Raw genomic sequence first — 20,208 nt, 5'->3', positions numbered from 1 at the left:
GGGAGGGCTTCTCCCTAGGCCCCGCCCCTTTCCCCTCGCGGCGGCGGCGGCGCCTTCTTCCACACACAGCGCGCGGGGAGCCAACACAGTTCGGAGGAGCCGAGCAGACGCTGGGCCGCCGCCATTGAAGTCCGTATCTTTCTCTTTATCTTATTTTATCCTTCCTTTCCCCTCCCATCTCCACCTGCCCTCCTTTTTAAAGCCCCTTTATCATAATCCTAATTGCAAGAACAGCATGAGCCGCTCTGAGGGGAAAAGGGCCGCTTACCTATATATATATATTTATGTAACTCGAGAAAGCTTCAGGCGTGGCCTCCTCCTCCCTTTCCTTTCTCCTCCCCTCCTCCATTTCCCTTTTTTTTTCTTCAAACGCCGCCTTATGACCCATGAAAGGGATTGGTAATGAAGCCTTTTGCAGTAGGCCTCTTTACAAACAAAATGGGGCGTTTTGCAGTAGGCCTCAAAAATTAGCTTGAGGATAATGTGAGGCCGCCCACCCAAGACCCTCCTCCGTTGCACTCTCCAACTTTAAATGTGTAAATGGCGGCCTGACCGCCATTTACTGGTAAGATCCATTTCTCCTTTCCTTCCATAAAGGAAGAGGCCCGATGAAACGGAGGCTGGAGGCGGTGAAAAGGAGTGACATCCCTCCAAGCGTCAGGTCCTCAGATGGGTAGCTCTATGCTTGGAAATGGGGGGCCAAAAAGAAGGATGGGGTCCCTTTGGGATATTTGGCCAGGCATTTTCACCCAGTCTTATTCTCCTGGACTAGCTTTACCCGCCACGCGTTGCTGTGGCCAACCTTCCCTCCCTCGTTCTCTCCTCCTTTCTTTCTCACCTTCATTTCTTCCCTTTTTTTCTTTCGTTCTCTCCTTTCTTCTCTTCCTCTTCCCTTCCTTCCCCTTCCTCTTTCTCTCCTTTCTTCCTTCTCTATTCTTGGACTGCAACTCCCAGCAGTCCTCCTGATCAGTCTATTTATCTCTCTCTCTCTCCATCTAATCCAGTGGTTCTCAACCTGGGGTCCCCAGATGTTTTTAGCCTACAACTCCCTGAAATCCTAACAGCTGGTAAACTGGCTGGGATTTCTGGAAGTTGTAGGCCCAAAACATCTGGGGACCCAGGTTGAGAACCACTGACTATCTATCTGGAGGATTCCTGGGAGTTGCAGTACAGGAATAGGAAATTGGAGGTATGCAGGGATTGGTATGCTCTCAAAGAAATCCAAGGAGAAGCAAACTTGCAGCTTGGAAGCAGTGCATTTGCATCATCTTCCTCTCCTAAAGGGCCTGGTCTAGGGGATGCTGGGAGCTCTAGTCTGGAAGAAAGTGTGGATATGCTATTGTGTGTTTTGTTTGTCCAGGGTACTCATTTTGCACATGCACTGTAACATCTCTTTGCATTTGTGGCTTTTTAAGTCCCTTCTGCTGTGTTTTTCAGTATTTTTATGAGTGATGGTCACTTGTTGGCCTGATAGGTGTATTGTGTCCAAATTTGGTGTCAATTCGTCCAGTGGTTTTTGAGTTATGTTAATCCCGCAAATGAACATTACATTTTTATTTATATAGATTGTGGGATTCTATCCTTTCTCTCCCCCCCCCCCCTTTTCCTTGCTTCTCGTGCTTAGCATCAATGCTTTGCTGTAGGCCGTTACTCTTTACATTCCATTTTTTTCGGAATGGAAGGATGCACTCACTACAAAAAAAAGGATGGCTGAAAGTGGAAGGGAAGCAGGCAGAAGGTGGTGGATTACTGGGTTGCAGAGTTTTCTGGGTGGTGGATTTGCTTTCATGCATCTCTTGGTTGATCCACCCCATCGGTTTGCAAAGAAACTCCTGTTAAAAGGCATTGGGACTGTAATATGAATTATTCTATATGTGTCCAGTGGCACCGTGGGTTAAACCACTGAGCTGCTGAACTTGCTGACTGAAAGGAATGAGCTCTCACTGTTAGCCCCAGCTTCTGCTAACCTTGCAGTTCAAAAAGATACAAATGTGAGTAGATAAATAGGTATCGCTCCAGCGGGAAGGTCACCACTCTTTACATGCTCGTCACATGACCAAGGACAGTAGTTCTCAACCTATGGGTCCCCAGGTGTTTTGGTCTACAACACCCAGAAATCCCAGCCACTTTACCAGCTGTTAGGATTTCTGGGAGTTGAAGGCCAAAACATCTGGGGACCCATAGGTTGAGAACCACTGATCTAGGAGATGTCTACGAACAATGCCGGCTCATTGGCTTAGAAATGGAGATGAGCACCACCTCCCAGAGTCAGACTCAACTAGACCTAATGTCAAAGGAAAACCTTTACCTTTTGTGTGTGTATGTTCTATAACTATGTTTAAGATTTGTTGTTGGAAGGCTTTCATGGACGGAATTACTGAGTTGCTGTGAGTTTTTCAGGCTGTATAGCCATGTTCCAGCAGCATTCTCTTCTGACATTTTTGCCCACATGTAGGGCAGGCATCCTCCGGGGAATTCCAGACAAGAAACCACCAGGGGCAGTTAACACCTCCCAACAAAGGATTCCCGCCAGACTTTGAATGCTTCTGGAACATAGCCATACAGCCCCAAAAAATCAAATCAACCTATGTTTAAGATTCCTAGGTCACGCATGTATTTGTTGTCTACTCGACCGCAATCTTGTATCTTCCTGAACTGTTAGAATTACCTGTACTATACATGGTTGTTCTTCAAAGGCTCCAAGATGGCTTGATGGATCTGAATCAAACTTCATTATCCAAATTAAAATCCTGCCAAATCAGAAATGGTCTCCCCTTTCTTTTTAAAATGACATATATTGATGGCCCATGAGTCTTATGATGCAGCGTTCCGATAGCTTACTCAGAGAGGAAGATGACAAATAGAGGAGGTCTGGAGTATCAACAGGGAGACACACTAGGAGACCCCTTCCATCAAGCCATGTAGGGCCTTTGAGGGACATAGATAAATGTTGTATATATTGATATTATGGCTGATTTTGTGACCCCTGAAATGTTTCTGGACTTCAGTTCCCAGCATCCCCAGCCCTGGTGTAGCTAATTATGGGGAAACCAGGGGATTGCAATCCAGCATCATGATATCACCCCACTTTGAGGTTTTGCAGTATAAGCTTTCTTTGCAAATGTTTGGTTTGAGATCAGAATGTGTGATGTTGTTAGTGAAAAGGCATGGCATGTTTTGTAGGTAATGCTTAACTCCAAATGCCTAGTGTCATAAGTAATATAACTTCAAATGTTGCTAATGTACTTGAATTTTGGAATCACATTGATAAAAAAGGGACCATATTTGTTTTCAGATGCCTTTCTCTGAGTAATACACATTCCTTTTGTCATGCATTTTTCTAGTAAAAGCTCAGCAAGTCTGCAATAAAAATGGCCACCAATAAATCTACATTGGTAAGTTCACAACCACATAAAATATGTAAGGATTTTATCACCATATTTCTTCAGATTTATTGTTGGCATTTCTGTGTAAAACACTGGTTCCAAACTTTTGGTCCTTCAGGTATTTTGGACTTCAGCTCCTACAATTCCTTACAGCTGATAAGATGGCTGGGACTTCTGGGTGTTGAAGTCCGAAAACTCTAGAGGACCAAAGGTAGGGAACCACTAGTGTAAAAAGATACATCCACATCTCCCAGCATTATTTACCATATTTTTATCCCGCCCTATCTCACCCTCAAAGGGGGACTCATCGCGGCTTACAGTTTGGCACAATTAGATGCCACATCAAAACAGAAATAACAAATTATAAATATTTTAACATTAATTACACATAAAAACGAGCACATATAAATACAATTAAAACAGGATTGAAAACAGCAATTAAAACAACCACAAATTCTGTAATCAGAGTCCTTGAGCCATTCCAGTTACAGTCACATTGATTTCCAGCTGTCTATTGCATTGTAGCTAGTCTCCGAATGTCTGGTTCCAAAGCCATATTTTCTAAATGTCAGGAGGGAGGAGGCTGATCTCACATCACTAGGAAGAGAGTTCCACAGTTGAGGGGCCACCACTAAGAAGGCCCTGTCTCTAGTCCCCACCTGTGACGGAGGTGGAACTGAGAGCAGGGCCTCTCCAGAAGATCTTAGCTATCCTGGTTCATAGGGGGAGATGTGTTCGGATAAGTAAGCTGAGCCGGAACCGTTTTGGCCCAGCTTACCTGTTATTGTACCAAATAAAAGATTGTGAAAGTAAGGCAACTGGAAAGAATACAAATTCTGGCATCAGTGGATTTGCCAGGTTCAGGTAAAAGTTTTAATACTTGATGCGTGCTCTACACATGATGCAATTATTCATTTCTGTGTAGCAGAAGGAATGACCCAAGTTTCATTCAGAGAAAAATGCTAAATGTAAAATATATTGCCATTGATTTAAGAGAACGTTTTGCAGAAACACAACATCTAGTAGCAGTAAAGAAACTACTGCTGATGCCATCTATATTTACATGGCCACTTTGTTTCAACTGCAAACATTATATTGATAAATAATTGACACAAGATTAAAATGGAATTTTTAAATTACACTTTCTTGACAAAGTTGAAAAAAATGCAGTTTTATTTATCAACTCCAAGGACAGTTGATACATGTTACATACCAGAAAAGAAAAGCAGACTTTTATGTTGCATATAATTAGGAAATGATATTTTTTTTAAAAAAAAAAATGCTAGTATCACGTTGCTCTAATGCATTGCTTCTCAACCTGTGGGTCCCCAGGTGTTGGCCTACAACTCCTAGAAATCCCAGCCAGTTTACCAGCTGCTAAGATTTCTGGGAGTTGAAGGTCAAAACATCTGGGGACCCATAGGTTGAGAACCACTGCTCTAATGCAAATAGATAGTGCAATTTCCTCTGGGATGGTATGTACAATTTGGGTCGTTGCATCTTATAAAAGATGTTGGGAGGGTGAAAGAAATACTGAAAAGGACACCTAGAACAATCAAGGCACTAAAACAACTTCCATGTGAGGCAGAACAGCAGTATATTGGGACTTCTAAGTTTAAAAGAAAGCAGAGTGTATAAACACAGAATCTTGTATCAGGACGGAACCACAAGGACCATCTAGTTCAACACTGCCCTGCATGAAGATAGCCCCTGATCTTCTGATTCCACTCCCTTTATACAGTAAAGATGTTCTTCTTAATGTTTAGGAGGATTCTCTTGTAATCTGAGTAAGAAAGACATCTATAATGTTATGCGTGATGAGGACAATTTTTCTATATAGTATAATATTGGAAACCATGATATATGTAGCAGGATAATGAAGGCAGGCAGTTAACAGCCTGTGTGACTTTAAAAGAGAATGGAATACATACATTGAAGTTAGGATCATCAGTAGCTACTAGTAAAGAGGGTTATGTTTTGTATCCAATACCAAAAAACAGGATTCTGTCCAATGCAGCATAGGGGGTGCAGCTGCATTCATGTCTTGCTGTAGGGCTCCCACATACAGTTATTTGACCACTGCAAAACAATGTTAGACAGGATAAGCCAATCATATGATCCTGCATGCTGGTGTTTGCTGTAAACTTCCCTTATTACCTACATCAGTTTAGAAGTGATTGAAGTGTTCTCTAGACAGTTGTAATATTTCTAAAACACCTGTACATTTTGGGGTTGTACATTGATGTCACGAGGGAGAGCCTTCTATAGTTCTGCTTGCTCCCTCTTGTCTAACAAGTAAAAAGTCCACCCTGTGCATTTGGATCGTGAAAGAGAAACCTTTTTTGGATGATTAAGTTTCAAAAATTAGACATGGCTATCACATATATTTGCCCATCTCCAATTAAAATTCATTTGGTCAAGATGTGCTTATGTACAAATGAACCCCAACCTTTTTTTCACCTAGAGCTTGAGCAGAAAACAACTGGGCTTGTTTGAACAGGGGTAATAGATGTACTCAAAAGTATCTGTACTGCCTGATGCCCAAATGAAGTCTTACTCTCCTCCCATTCCTATGAGAGTTGCACTGGTGTTCAGAACTGCAGCTTCAGAGAACTTATTTGCTAGGTTTAGAGAACCAAGCCTCCTTAATCTATTGCCTAGTCCCTCAGTCATTATCAGCCTTTTTATTTCTCAGCTGAAATACCCATGATGTATGTTACTACAATAAAACATTTGTATTTTTCAGGCTACGATTACGTGTATGCTTACAATATACATAATGGCTTCAAAACTTCCAGAAATATAGCATTTCTGATTTGCTACCATTTTGAAGCCAGAAGACGGGATGCATTCAAAATTACATTTCAGTAACATTATTATCTAAATATCTGTTTAGGCTTTTATGATATTTCTTCCTGCCCATTTTTAAGCAGTATACAGTCAGTCCCCCAGTTACAAACATATGACTTACAAATGACTCACAGGTAGGAATGGGGGTGGGACAACAGGAAGTGAGAGAAATCTACTCCAGGAAAAGAAATCCACTCCTGGAAGAGTTATGGAGAAACGGCGCCTCCACTTTCTCACCAATCTTTGTTTCCACAACAAGCTACATTTTTCAAAATCCAATTATCACAGGCACAGAAAGTGCAGTGAAATCTTCTGAACAGGGGCATGAACAGCAAAACCAACATCACAGGGGTGTTAGCCCTTCCCAATGCTACCCAAAACTTTTATGTATTTGGCTGGAATACACTTAAAATGTACCTGTTCTGACTGACATACAAATTCAACTTAAGAGCAAACCTGCGGAACCAGTCTTGTTTGTAACTTGGGGGCTGCCTGTATATGATTCAGTTTTGGAAACTACATTACTTTTGGAGAGGGTCCCTGTAGTACGGGGGGGGGGGGGGCAGGTTTATGTTTTTTTAAAAAATAAGTCTGAAGTCCTCTGGATTCACAGAATTTAGAGTTTGAGGATTTGGAGTTTGAGGATCCTAGATTGTTTCTCTCACTGTTTTTATCACAGAATTGTGCTTTTGCAAATATCACTAAATAACATGATTTACTTATCTTTGCTGTTTTGAATGACCACTTAAGGAATGCATTGAAAATTGTGTTCGCAACTCTGCATTTGTTACTAATAGAATTGCACAGTTATATGACACTAATACAATGGTTTCAAACCAATACATAGCAACATTGTAAAAAAAATAACCATATCAGCTTAATTGTGCTGTATTGAAGCTAAAATGCTTTGAGGATGATGTGGATGTAAAGGCTTGTTATCCAGGTAATGTTGGGCCACTTAGTGCTTTCTATGGAATTTCATTTAAATCCATTGTCAATTGTATGTTAAATCTATGGAGCCTGATTATGAAAGCTGCATCCATCCTCACTTCACACAGTGAGCTTTTGTGTCTATGGAAAAATTTCAACTTAATATGGTGAGAGCAACTCTGAAGCTTTTATATAATTATGTTTTAGTGTCCCTAATGAAGGCTGGACCCTAAAATTTTGAGAAATGTTTCAAATATAGTACATGAAAAATGCCCCTCCCTTTCTGGTTAGTGTTTGTGTATCTTGAAAAGCTCCCCTTCTATCTTTTGTACTCATTTTCACAGTAAATTTTGGCTTGCTTTTTGTCCTGACAGAAGGCAACCTGGAGTCCTGTAGATATTGTTGGACATTATCCCGCTTAGACACTAGTGAAAAATTGTTGTAGAGACAATCCAGTGACTTCTGAATGTCCACAAGTTGCTCTCACTGATCTGTGTGAATGGAATTAACTTGTATCTGTGTGAATGGAATAACAATATTCTGAACGAGGTGACACTGGTTGCCGGGGCTCTAAAAGCCTCCTATATGAAACTAGTTCTGTGGTATTTCACTGAACAAAATATGAAATAGTTTTGCTATTTGGAGGTGTTACTTTCCAAATGGTTTTATTTTGCAGCATAAAATGGGGAAGAAACAGAATGGCAAAGGTAAAAAGGTTGAAGAAGCAGAACCTGAAGAATTTGTTGTTGAAAAAGTCCTGGACCGGCGTGTAGTTAATGGCAAGGTTGAATACTTCTTGAAGTGGAAAGGATTTACTGAGTAAGAGACTTAAGAACTATTTTTTCTAAGATGGAGCTGTATTGGGGGGAGGGTACAGGGGTATTTGACTACAGCTGCACACAGGTAGCATGGATACTAGACACATATGGGTAAAGCTGGAAAGGAAGCAAAATGTTTTGAAAGAGTTACTGTAACCGGCTCTGAAAATCAGTTTGCTTTATAATGGTAGCATACCTATTTGGCTCTGTGATAGCATGTAGTAAACATTTTTAAAAACACCACTTATGGTGTCCATATCTTATTCCTACACTAACTAGAGGAAGGTCTTTTACCATTTGTCTTAGAGGTAAGCCTAACTAATACAGAATGCGTTGGTATTGTTATGATGCATATGACTAATTTAGTAATAGCACTTAGTCATTTTTCAAGAAAAAGTTCAAATGTTAGCAGTGAAAATAGACTACCTGTATTTTTGTCAGATTTTTTTTAAAAAATGATAGGTTGAAAATACACCAACTACGTACTTGGTTACTATAAATAGTACAGTGTTACAGTATTTGCAAAATGGAATTATTACAAAGTATCTAAAGGCAAATATAACCTTTTTGATAATACAGAAATACTTTTCTGTGTAGTCTTTATTTCCCTCGTATGGATTACTCTGTGCAGCATATATTTGGAAACTTCTACAAACCAGTGATCTTTTGGATGGGAGTCTCACTACCTCCATAGTGTATTCTTAATGCAGAATGTATCAAATCAAATTAGGGAAGCAAGACCCAGAAGAGGAAAGGACGGGAGATTGTGTGCATTTGCAGGCAGCCATTCAAAGAACCCCAGCTATAGGAAAGCAGTATGCTCTTTTTTTCTTGTGCCCTCAGAGACTTGTATTTATAGTTAATTAGCCTGGTACTCACTAGCAGGTATGCCATGTTGAAGAGCCACCATGAGTCATTTGTATGAGTTCACAGGGGCTTCTTGAAGAACCACAGTTAGAAGGTGAGGCAGCATAACTTCCTTTTTTTCAAAACTTAATAAAACCCATTGTATGAATCAGAATTTTATATATATATAATGTTGGCGCATACCTAAAGTTTTGTCTTACGTAATTTTGAAGATCAAATTAGGTGGGTGACGTCCCCCATTCTCTATTCCCCATACACTCAGTAAACTGATTTCTGGCGTTTCTCATTACTCTTGCCAGCATAGCTGGCGTTATGTTGGCAATTTCTTCCTGGATGTTGGCCTTCAAGTCTTGTGGGGTCCTTGGACCCCACAGAAAAAAATCACAAGGGGCCAAATCTGGAGAGTGGGCCGGCCACTCCAAATCCGCTCAAAAAGTAGACCTCAATGGCAAAAGCGCGCTCCTCACTGTTCCAACGCATGATAGCGACTGAACTGAACAAGACCACTAGTGCTCCGCTACGTCTTCAACCGACTGAATGGCGCACATTTTAAAAAAGGAAGTTATGCTGCCTCTTCTTATATACTTACTGTATAAGTAAGCAATCAGCCTCTCATTTGCATACGTGTACATATACAGCATGGAAATGACTGTGTCTTTCCTCTCATTTGCCAGATTTACATGCACTAAGCATTTCTAGCATAATTTAAATTATATGTAGCACTGCTTCTGGAGTTGCTATATGTAGACTTGATAATATGTTACAACATTTAACAATCTGTACTATATCCATTTCAACTTATACATTATAATTAATTGTCTTTGAAGTGGGAAAGCAATGTTACAGCAATTAGTCTGTATAAAATTGGGCGGAGGGGATAGGGCTTTGGTGAAGACAGTAGCATCCTGTTAATGAACTACAGTTTAACTACAATGGCGTGTTGAATTCAGGTTTATCTCTTTATGGTTTATATTATATTTTTTTTTCATAAATGTTATTTCAGTGCTGATAACACATGGGAACCTGAAGAAAATTTAGATTGTCCAGAGCTAATAGAAGCATTCTTGAACTCTCAGAAAGCTGGTAAAGAGAAAACGGAGGGTGCCAAAAGAAAATCTCTTTCAGATAGTGAAGCCGATGACAGCAAAGCAAAGAAAAAAAGGGAATCTGTAAGTTATTTTTTTATTTTCATTGTGATAGATTCTTGAGTACATTAGTAAGGCATAATATTATCAGACCAGAATTCAAATCCCTGTTCACTCACTTAGTTGTCTTCATGTTCTTGGGCCATTCACCTACCCACCTGACCCGATCTGCTTTAAGGAGTTGTGATGATATAGTGAAGTCAGGTGAAGTATCATGTACAGTGGGGGAGGGGAGAGATTTAGTCAGATACCAATTATACAAGTACTCCCACTTAAAAAGATGAAAGAGTCCTGTAACTGACATCATAGGTAAACCTCAACTATGAGAGACAACATGAGAAAACACATTCAGAAAATCAGTCTGATTTTTAACAAATTTATTTGCAAATTATCATGGAAAATAAGTATTTGGTCCATAACAAAAGTTCATCTCAATACTTTGTTATATTTATTGGCAATGACAGAGGTCAAACGTTTTCTGTAAGTCCTCACAAGGTTGGCACACACTGTTGCTGGTATGTTGGCCCATTCCTCCATGCAGATCTCCTCAAGAGTAGTGATGTTTTGGGGCTGTCGCTAGGCAACATGGACTTTCAACTCCCTCTAAATGTTTTCTGTAGGGTTGAGATCTGGAGACTGGCTAGGCCACTCCAGGACCTTGACATGCTTCTTACAAAGCCACTCCTTTGTTGCCCTGGCAGGGTGCTTGGGATCATTGTCATGCTGAAATACCCAGCCACGTTTCATCTTCAGTGCCCTTGTTGATGGAAGAAGGTTTGCACTCAAAATCTCACGATACATTAAAATCTCATTCTTTCATGTATACGGATCAGTTCCCTTTGCAGAGAAACAGCCCCAAAGCATGATGTTGCCACCCCATGCTTCACAGTAGGTATGGTGTTCTTTGGATGCAACTCAGCATTCTTTCTCCTCCAAACACCACGAGCTGTTTTTCTGTCAAACAGTTCTACTTTGGTTTCAACTGACCATATGACATTCTCCCAATATTCTTCTGTATCATCCACATGCTCTCTAGCAAACTTCAGTCGGCCCCAGACATGTTCTGGCTTAAGCAGAGGGACACGTCTGGCACTGCAGGATCTGAGTCCTTGGCAGTATAGAGTGTTGATGGTAGCCTTTGTTGCGTTGGTCCCGGCTCTCTGCAGGTCATTCACTAGGTTCCCCTGTGTGGTTCTGGGATTTTTGCTCACCGTTCTTGTGATCATTTTGACCCCGTGGGGTGAGATCTTGCGTGGAGTCCCAGATCGAGTGAGATTATCAGTGGTCTTGTATCTCTTCCATTTTTTAATTATTGCTCCCACAGTTGATTTCTTCACACCAAGCTGCTTGCCTATTGCAGATTCAGTTTTCCCAGTCTGGTGCAGGGTGACAATTTCGTTTCTGGTGTTCTTCGACAGCTCTTTGGCCTTCACCATAGTAGAGTTTGGAGTGTGGCTGCTTGAGGTTGTGGACAGGTGTCTTTTATACTGATAACAAGTTCAAATAGGTGCCTTTACTACAGGTAATGAGTGGAGGACAGAGGAGCCTGTCTGTGCGACCCAGAAATCTGGCTTATTTGTAGGTAACCAAATACTTATTTTCCACCATAATTTGCAAATAAATTGGTTAAAAATAAGACAATGTGATTTTCTGAATGTGTTTTCTCATGTCATCTCTCATAGTTGAGGTTTACCTATGATGTCAATTACAGGCCTCTCTCATATTTTTAAGTGGGAGAACTTGTACAATTGGTATCTGATTAAATCCTTTTATCCCCCACTGTATCCTGTGATGGCTGTAAGAGTGAAGACACATTCTTCTCTTTCACACGTATTTCAACATATCTCCTGTATTACGTACACAAGTGATAGAAGCACACAGGGATTGGTAGAGCCCAGGGTCTGAGACTGCATGACATAATAGATAATCGCCTGAGCTTGTTTGGAGGAATACATTAATATAGTTGGAAAATACATTCATATTACACTCTAAATATTTTATCAAACAGGTTGATAAGCCCAGAGGATTTGCAAGAGGACTTGATCCTGAGCGAATAATTGGAGCCACCGATAGCAGTGGAGAACTTATGTTTCTTATGAAATGGTAAGTTGTTGTTGGCGTCGGAAACTAATTTGAGGCTTACCTTGATAGAGAATTGTACTGCTATTTTATAACAGTATTATATTTAATGACATGTCTATCAGTATTGGGGTGATCCCCCCTCCCCCAAACTTTGACAATGCTGGTTCTTTAAGACTAGACAAATTGAGAAATACTGTGCAATATTCAGTTGGCCACTGTGATTAAGAAGCCTAGTGATACGTAGGTTCACAGAAATACAATTTCATTTATGAAAGAACCTTATCTGTACAGTGTTCCCTCACTGCTTCTCGGTTCGCTTGCTGTTTCATGGTTTTTCAATAAATATTAATTTAAAATATACACCGCTGTATTTTTGCTGTTTTCTGGGTTTTTGCTGCCGCCGATCTCCAAGGCGCTTTCCTTCTTCGGTCCTCCCTCCAGCCTTCAAGGGCCTTTCCTTCGCGCTCTCTCTCTTCACCTGGCGAAGGGAAAGGCGAGGAGGGCTTGCTTCCTTTCCTTCCTTTGCAGCCACCGCACTGACAGGGAGGCAGGTGGGGAAGCCGCAGGGGGGGGAGGGGTACTCGGTAAAACAGAAACCTCGTGTACAGCTACCCCTCTCCACTCTTCCATTTCACGTTGGCATCGGACTGTCGCATGTGCGTAGTTTTTGTCTGCGGTGTTGTGTATGCTATTTGTGAAATTTTTGTTGGAGACTGAATTTATTCAAGCCCTATGATGCCACCCAAATGTTTTGCAACTTCTAGGGATTCTGGCAGCGAGCCTAAGCGTAAGCGAAGGATGCTTACAATAAAAGAGAAAGTTGAGCTTCTCGACATGCTCAATGAAGGGAGATCGTATGCTGCAGTTGGCCGCCATTATGGGATCAACGAATCAACTGTTCGTTATATTAAGAAGGAAGAGAAGAATATCAGGTCTACAGCAACAGTGACTTTCAACAAGATGGCGAAAAGGGTAATTACTCCTCGTAATAAGTTGATCGTAAAGATGGAATCTGCATTAGCCTTGTGGATTAATGATTGTCGTAAGAAAAATATTTCCTTGACTACGAACACCATAAGGACTAAAGCCAAGCAACTTTACGATTACATGGCAGAGAAAATAGAGGACCAAAATTGTGTTAAACAAGAAGAGGATGACGGCGACAATGATGAAGCACGAGCATCGACATCAACTGGTTCTCCCACCAAAGCAGGCACATTCACTGCCAGCAAGGGCTGGTTTGATAAATTTCAGAAGCGCTGTGGACTTAAGAGCGTTTCTCTGCATGGAGAGGCTGCCTCTGCGGATAAAGCTGGAGCTGAGGATTACGTGAACAACACGTTTAAGGAGATAATAAAAGAAGGGGGCTATCTACCAGAACAAGTTTTTAATATGGATGAAACGGGCTTATTTTGGAAGAGGATGCCATCTCGCACTTTTATAATGAAGGAGGAAGCCAGAGCCCCTGGTTTTAAGGCTCAAAAAGATCGAGTCACTTTGATCATGTGTGGAAATGCTGCAGGATTTATGATAAAACCAGGACTTATTTATAAGGCCAAAAATCCAAGAGCCCTAAAGAACAAAAATAAGAATGTGTTGCCTGTGCATTGGATGCATAACCCTAAAGCGTGGATCACGAAAATCCTCACGAGGGACTGGTTTCATCAGTGCTTTATCCCGGAGGTTAAGGTTTATCTGGCAGAGAAAGGCCTTGATTTCAAAGTGCTTCTGTTGATGGACAATGCTGAAGGCCATGCTGTTGACATAACGCATGATGGGGTCCAGGTAGAATTCTTGTCGCCAGACACCACATCATTCATTCAACCAATGGATCAAGGTGTTATTCGCGCTTTTAAGGCACTTTACACAAAATATTTCCTTCAAAGCCTCGTTGAAGCAATGTACATGGATGAAGACTTCTCACTAAAAGCGTACTGGCGTGACTACACGATTGCATCGTGTCTGAAAAATATTCAGAAGGCCATAAATGAGATGAAAATTGAGACTTTAAATGTGTGCTGGAAAAAATTGTGGCCAGAAGTAGTACATGATTACAAGGGATTCTCTCCAAATGAAATCCATCATTCTGCAGTTGATAAAGCTGTGAGGCTGGCAAAAATACTGGGTGGAGAGGGTTTTAGTGATATGACTGCCAAAGATGTGAATGATCTGCTTGACATGCACAGTCAACCATTGACGCACGAAGACCTGGAGGAGCTGACCAAGTCAGCAAGTGAAGAGGAGGAGGAGGAAGGACAATGGGCTGAGGAAGAGGAGGTGGTTGGCCTAACGCTTGAACGTCTTGCAACCTTGCACAAAAAGGCTCAGGAACTTCAGCAACTCGCTGAAGATTGGGATACCAATATGATTCGTTCATTGCAGTTCAGGAATTCAGTTGACAGCTGCATGTCAGCGTACAGAACCATGCTAACCCAGGCAAAGAAGCAGCGCCAGCAACTCCCCACAACTATGTTCATAAATCACACGAAGAGGTCTGTGATGCCAGCGTCTTTAGCGGAAGTACCTGAAGAAGTTGCTATGTCCCATGTCGAAGATACAGGAGTGTTTCAAGTGAAACAGGTACAGTACATGTACTGTACAGAACAGTGTGGGAAAGGTTATTAAGGGAAAGGGTTATGTAGTCTATAAGTGTGTGGGAAGGGTTTAGTTTAATTTTATAAAGACTTAAAGTATATAACTACTAAAATAATGTATAAATATTAAAATAATATTAAACTAAATATACCGTCCCTGGAATGTAACACCTGTGATAAGTGAGGGAACACTGGATTCTCTTGCTACATCTATCAAAATTAAGCGTATTAATGTGCCTGTACAGATGATTATTCAAACCTTTTGGGAATCGGTTTCATGTTTAAACTTTGTTTGGTAGAATTTTTGTTTTATTAAATTTAACTAACGAATTCTATTTTTATTTTTTCATGATTTTTATTCAGACATATAAACAAAAAAAAATACAACAACACAAAATGAAGTTAAAACTACCATAAAACAATTTTTCATAATATACAAAAGTTTATCTACATGCCAGCTGTGCACATTCTAAGCAAACACCTGCTAAACTATAAGCCTCCAGCATGTTGCATGTTTATTTTAACATCTTATTTGTTGATTTCTTTAAATATCACTTTATTTCTACCTTTCTACAATTAATTATACTCTTCTATATCGGAAAACTAATGGTTGAAGATTGTCCCCAACTTTGCTATATAAAAGTAATACATATATCCAAATCTTTCTTGGATTTAGTCAAGAATTTCTGCTTAGTCAGTATTTGTCCATCTCCACTAATTCACATATTTTCATAAGCCAATCTTCTTGTGTTGGTATATCTTTTTCTTTCCATCTCTGGGCATAGATTATTTTTGCTGCTGTGATCATGTATAACAGTACTCCCAGAAATCCTAACAGCTGGTAAACTGACTGGGATTTCTGGGAGTTGTAGGCCAAAACACCTGGGGACCCACAGGTTGAAAACCACTGATCTAAGGAAAGCTTTTAAAATCTTTCCATACTTCGCCATAATTGAGTTTTTAACAGAAATAGTTAATTCCCAAATATTTAACCTTTAGAGCTATCTGAAAACCCAATTTCTCACTTAATTTTTTTTTTGTTTCCATTTAGGCATATTCTTGGTCAAAACAACAGTTTTATTCCTTATTAATTCTAAATCTTGACATCTTTCCAAAGGATCTTCTCAAAATATCACTAAATTATCTGAAACTGTTTTTTATTTATAACTCTGGCCTTTTGTATTAACTCCTTTTTTTAGCTCTTATTGCTCTATTCAATACATTTATCATCATTACAAACAAGAGTGGTGAAAGAGGACATCCTTGTCTCATTCCTTTCTGTATATCACATTGTTTTGTCAGTTCTCCATTAATCAAAATTTGTACACTTTGATTGACATACATCTGCTTGATCAATTCCTGAAAGTTTAGTCTGCAGTTCATTTTCTTCATGATGACCCACAAATGACCATGATCCATAATGCTTTTTCAGCATCCAAAAAAAAAAAAAAAAAAAAAAAACAGAACCTCTTGTCTTTCACTGGGAGCATCCTCATATTCTAAAGCAGTGTTTCTCAAACTGTGCTCCTCTAGGAGTTTTGGATTTCAGCTCCCAGAAATCCCAGTCAGTTTGCCAGCTGTTAGGAATTGTGGGGGCCAAAGTCCAAAACATCTGGAGGAGCACAGTTTAAGAAACTCTGTTCTAAAATATCCAAAACGCACCTCTTATCATCATTCAAATGCCTCTTTGGTAAAAATCCAGTTTGATCTTCATGTATTAAAGTTTGTAAAATTTCTTTCAATCTCTTTATTAGGATTTTTGCAAATATCTTATACTTATTATTCAACAAATATATAGGCCTGTAGTTTTTTGGATCTTCAGTATCTTGACCTTCTTGAGGAATTAAAGTTATATTTTTTTGTCTCCCAAGTGTCTCATATTTTATTACTTACAGAGAATTGTTGTATTGTGCTGTCAATCCATCTAGATCTGGCAGTTTTCCTAATTTGTATCTCCTGAAATACCTCAACCAGTACCTCTGTTCTTATTGGCTCATCCAATCTTTTTCTTTGCTCTTCATCAGGCATCAATTTTTTTGGTTTTTATAAGTATTTTTCCAAGTCCCCTTTTCTAGAATTTGATGCCTTATAAAGTGATGCATAATAATTGTAAAATACTGATTTAATTTTGTCCTGATTTGTAAATTCTTCATTTCCTACTCTAATTTTTAATATCGGGTTCATCTCTTTTTTTCACAATTTGTAGACCATCCATTTTCCTGGTTTATTTGCGAATTCAAAATATTTGTTTTGCATATTTATTTATTTATTTATTTCAGTCTCGGCAATTGGAATCATGTTTGTATAGCCTTTTGATCTCATAAATCAGTTGGTTGTTCGATGGGTTCTTTTGGAGATCCTTCTTTCTCCTCTTGGTTGCACCTTGAAATCAGGTTCATGTTTTCTCTCTGCCTCAGCATTTTGTTGTATAAAAAAAGCCTCTCATAAAAGCTTTACTGGCATCCCAAACGATCCTTATATCAGTCCCCTTATTCAAATTCTCTGCAGAAATAATTTTAACTCTTTGCTTTTGAGATTATTTTCTCATAATACAATAGTGAAAGTTAAACGTTCTTTTCTGTTGGCCAGAGCCAGCATAACAGGTTTGTGGTCTGAAATTGTTATACTTTTCATTTTATAAGACACATATTTGGGTATAAAAACATACCAATCCTAGAAAATGAATTATACATTGCATTTCTTTGCTTGGCTGTATTTATGTTTCCATGCATCTTAGAAGTAACAGACCAGTTTTATGTATATGTATTTGAAACTGTCCCACAGAAACAGTCATAGTGATACTTCTAATACTAACATAATGCTACTTCACAACTATAATCAATGACCTCACTTCTCAGTTATTATCAATTTACAAGTTGCATCCTATGGATAGCCACCTAGCCATTACTATTGGTATGAGTGCTATCTAGAATCTTATTCTTGTAGTGGCATGCTGAAGAAATGCAGCTCCTCAGACTTCTCAAATATTACCCTGTTTTGAATGACTTGATGAGGAATCCTTTCAACTCCTCTAATAAATGTATGGTTGAGAACTATATTCAGGCACAACTAGTAATAAAGTCCCTTACAGTAATACAGTTGGGTTGAATTTTTTTTTAAAAAAATCATGGTACATGCACCATGCTTTTAGAGAGTGTTTGCAGTAATGCTTTAAAGTTTAAATGTGGGGAACTATGATCATATGTTTTAAGGAAATATATTGAATCCGAATTCTCTTTTGAAACAGGAAAGACTCTGATGAAGCAGACCTGGTGCTGGCCAAAGAGGCAAATGTAAAATGCCCTCAAATCGTCATTGCTTTTTATGAAGAACGGCTAACTTGGCACTCATGCCCAGAAGATGAAGCACAATAATTATTTGAGTCCCCCATTCCTTTTTATATATAAATATATATGGATTTGACTTACCAGAAATGTGGGAAGCTATTCTAATTCAACGAGTTTGCTTATTTTTGAAGTAATGTGTTTTGCATAAACAGAAGCGATAAGCTATCTGTGCTATTTGTTTTCTTTATTACTGGAGAGCATTTGATACTGCTTCCTGCATCTTAGTTAAAGTGTTTTATAAAAAACCTTGCTAGTTAATAGTAACCCTTAATGGCAATTTATTCAAATGCAAAAGCTTTTTTGTAATCCAGTATACAGCAAACGTGCATGCATCTTTCTCCCTATTTAGTCCTCTGAAATCTGTAAAATGATTCTTTCTAGTATTTGTGGTTTCTTGGTTCTAGAGGGACCAGGTTAAAACTTTGTAGTAAGTTGAAAGTGCAATGTATATTGTTTACTTTATTGTAAATACTGGTGAGTTATCAATAAAATAGTTTTATATTTTTGTTCCTTTTTTGCCAAGCAATGTGAAGTGCAAAGTCTTCAAGCTGTGGTATTTTTAATTGCTGATAGTTATGCTCCAATATAAGGCTGAGGAATGTGCGATTAATCATTACAATTACTTGAGAGTAGTGAGAAAAAAAATAGTAAATTGTGGTCTGGCAACATCTGAAAGGCCAATCAATTGTGCTGCATGAGAGGACATCCTAGGATGGATTATTCTTTTTCACTTGCTTTAGTAGGAAAAAAAACACATTCAAAATGCATCTCCTGAGTAGAATTCACAAATGCTTACTAGTACTGTGCCTGCATGTGTAACACTGGCCTCACAATCTGAGGAAGCCCCAGACTGGGATGTCATAAAGAAGAGGGAGCAGGCTTGTTTTCTGTGGCCCTGGACACTAGGACTCGGAGCAATGAGTGCAAATTACAGTAAAGGAGATTCCACCTGAAAAGTAGGAAGAACTTCCTTACTGTAAGAGCCGTTCAGCAGTGGAACTCGTTGCTTCAAAGTGGTGGAAGCTCCTTTGGAGGCTTTAAAATAGGCTGGATAGCCATCTATTTGTCAGGGGTACTTAGTGCTTTTCCTACATTGCAGGGTTTTGGACTGGATGGCCCGTGTGGTCTCTTCCAACTCTAATTCTAATTTATGACTTTTAGGAAAATTCATCAATTAACAACTACCTTACTTGAATTTGCTGTGTCAGACTTTTTGTCTGAGGAAGCAGACCCAGGTGAAGATTTTTGGGGCAGGCAGGCTGTGAAGAGGTCATGTAACCCCTGGTGCTAACAAAAACTTTTCTAGGGGTAACGTCAACCTTTCACAACTAGCACCATCCCAGTTTACAGACTTAGGAAGAAGGTGACATTGGCAGAGAAACTGTTTATCCTGGGCTGGAGTTTGGAAACAGCTGAAGAGATGTCTGGTATTACTGAAGAAGTACATAGGAAGAAATGGAACATTCTGATATCCCAACCGCCAGCATTGAAGCAATGCTCTTACACCATCAACTCCACTGGACTGGCCATGTTGTCCGAATGCCTGATCACCATATCTCAAAGCAGTTATTGTACTCCCAATTCAAGAATGGAAAACAGAATATTGGTGGACAGGAAAAGAGATTTAAAGAAGCTAACTTTAAAAACGATGGCATAGATACCAAGAACTGGGAAGCCCTGGCCCTTGAGCGCTGTAACCGGTGGTCAGCTGTGACCAGCAGTGCTGCGGAATTCGAAGAGGCACAAAAGGGAGAAACATGCCAAGAGGAAGGCATGTCAAGCCAACCCTGACTCGAACCACCTTCCACCTCGAAACTGATGCCCTCACTGTGGAAAAACATGTGGGTCAAGAATACGACTCTACTGCCACCTATGTATCCACTGCCAAGACACTACACTTGGGAAGCCTTAATACTCAGACAACAAGGGATCACCTAAGTGAGTTAAGGGTAGGGCACCAGATTCAAGTCTTTACCGAAGAAAGGCACAAAACATTAAAGTTCTCTTCATTCTACTGTATGGATGCAAGGTACATATCCCAATTTGAGAATGTTAAGTATTACTATATATACTTTGATCTTTACTTGACAAAATAACAAAAATATGAAATAACCCCTGCAGGAATGTTGTTTCTGAATTATGCTTACACCTCAGCAGAACTTTAACAACAAAGACCCCATAAGAGTTCA

General features: G+C 39.6%; 1 protein-coding gene across 3 annotated transcripts; it reads left to right on the top strand.

Moving 5' to 3' along the window:
• Nucleotides 1-21: 21 nt before the first annotated feature.
• Nucleotides 22-18,520, top strand: CBX3 (chromobox 3). 3 transcript variants are annotated; one of them, XM_060782055.2, is made up of 6 exons: nucleotides 22-129; nucleotides 3,345-3,395; nucleotides 7,843-7,985; nucleotides 9,855-10,020; nucleotides 12,005-12,099; nucleotides 12,843-14,718. In XM_060782055.2, the coding sequence occupies exons 2-6, from the start codon at nucleotides 3,372-3,374 to the stop codon at nucleotides 14,701-14,703; spliced, it is 2,289 nt and encodes a 762-aa protein (XP_060638038.2). In that variant the 5' UTR covers nucleotides 22-129; nucleotides 3,345-3,371; the 3' UTR covers nucleotides 14,704-14,718. The 3 variants fall into 3 exon arrangements, with proteins under 3 accessions (XP_060638038.2, XP_060638040.1, XP_067326348.1); XM_060782057.2 differs by lacking the exon at nucleotides 12,843-14,718 and adding an exon at nucleotides 17,920-18,520 and having other exon boundaries at nucleotides 30-129; XM_067470247.1 differs by lacking the exon at nucleotides 22-129 and adding an exon at nucleotides 3,505-3,597.
• The last annotated feature ends 1,688 nt before the right edge of the window (nucleotides 18,521-20,208 follow it).

Source organism: Anolis sagrei, chromosome 6 (assembly GCF_037176765.1).
Source record: "Anolis sagrei isolate rAnoSag1 chromosome 6, rAnoSag1.mat, whole genome shotgun sequence".
NCBI lineage: Eukaryota > Metazoa > Chordata > Lepidosauria > Squamata > Dactyloidae > Anolis > Anolis sagrei.
The sequence above is the reverse complement of the archived record's forward strand: the minus strand, read 5'-3'. Positions and strand labels throughout refer to the sequence as shown.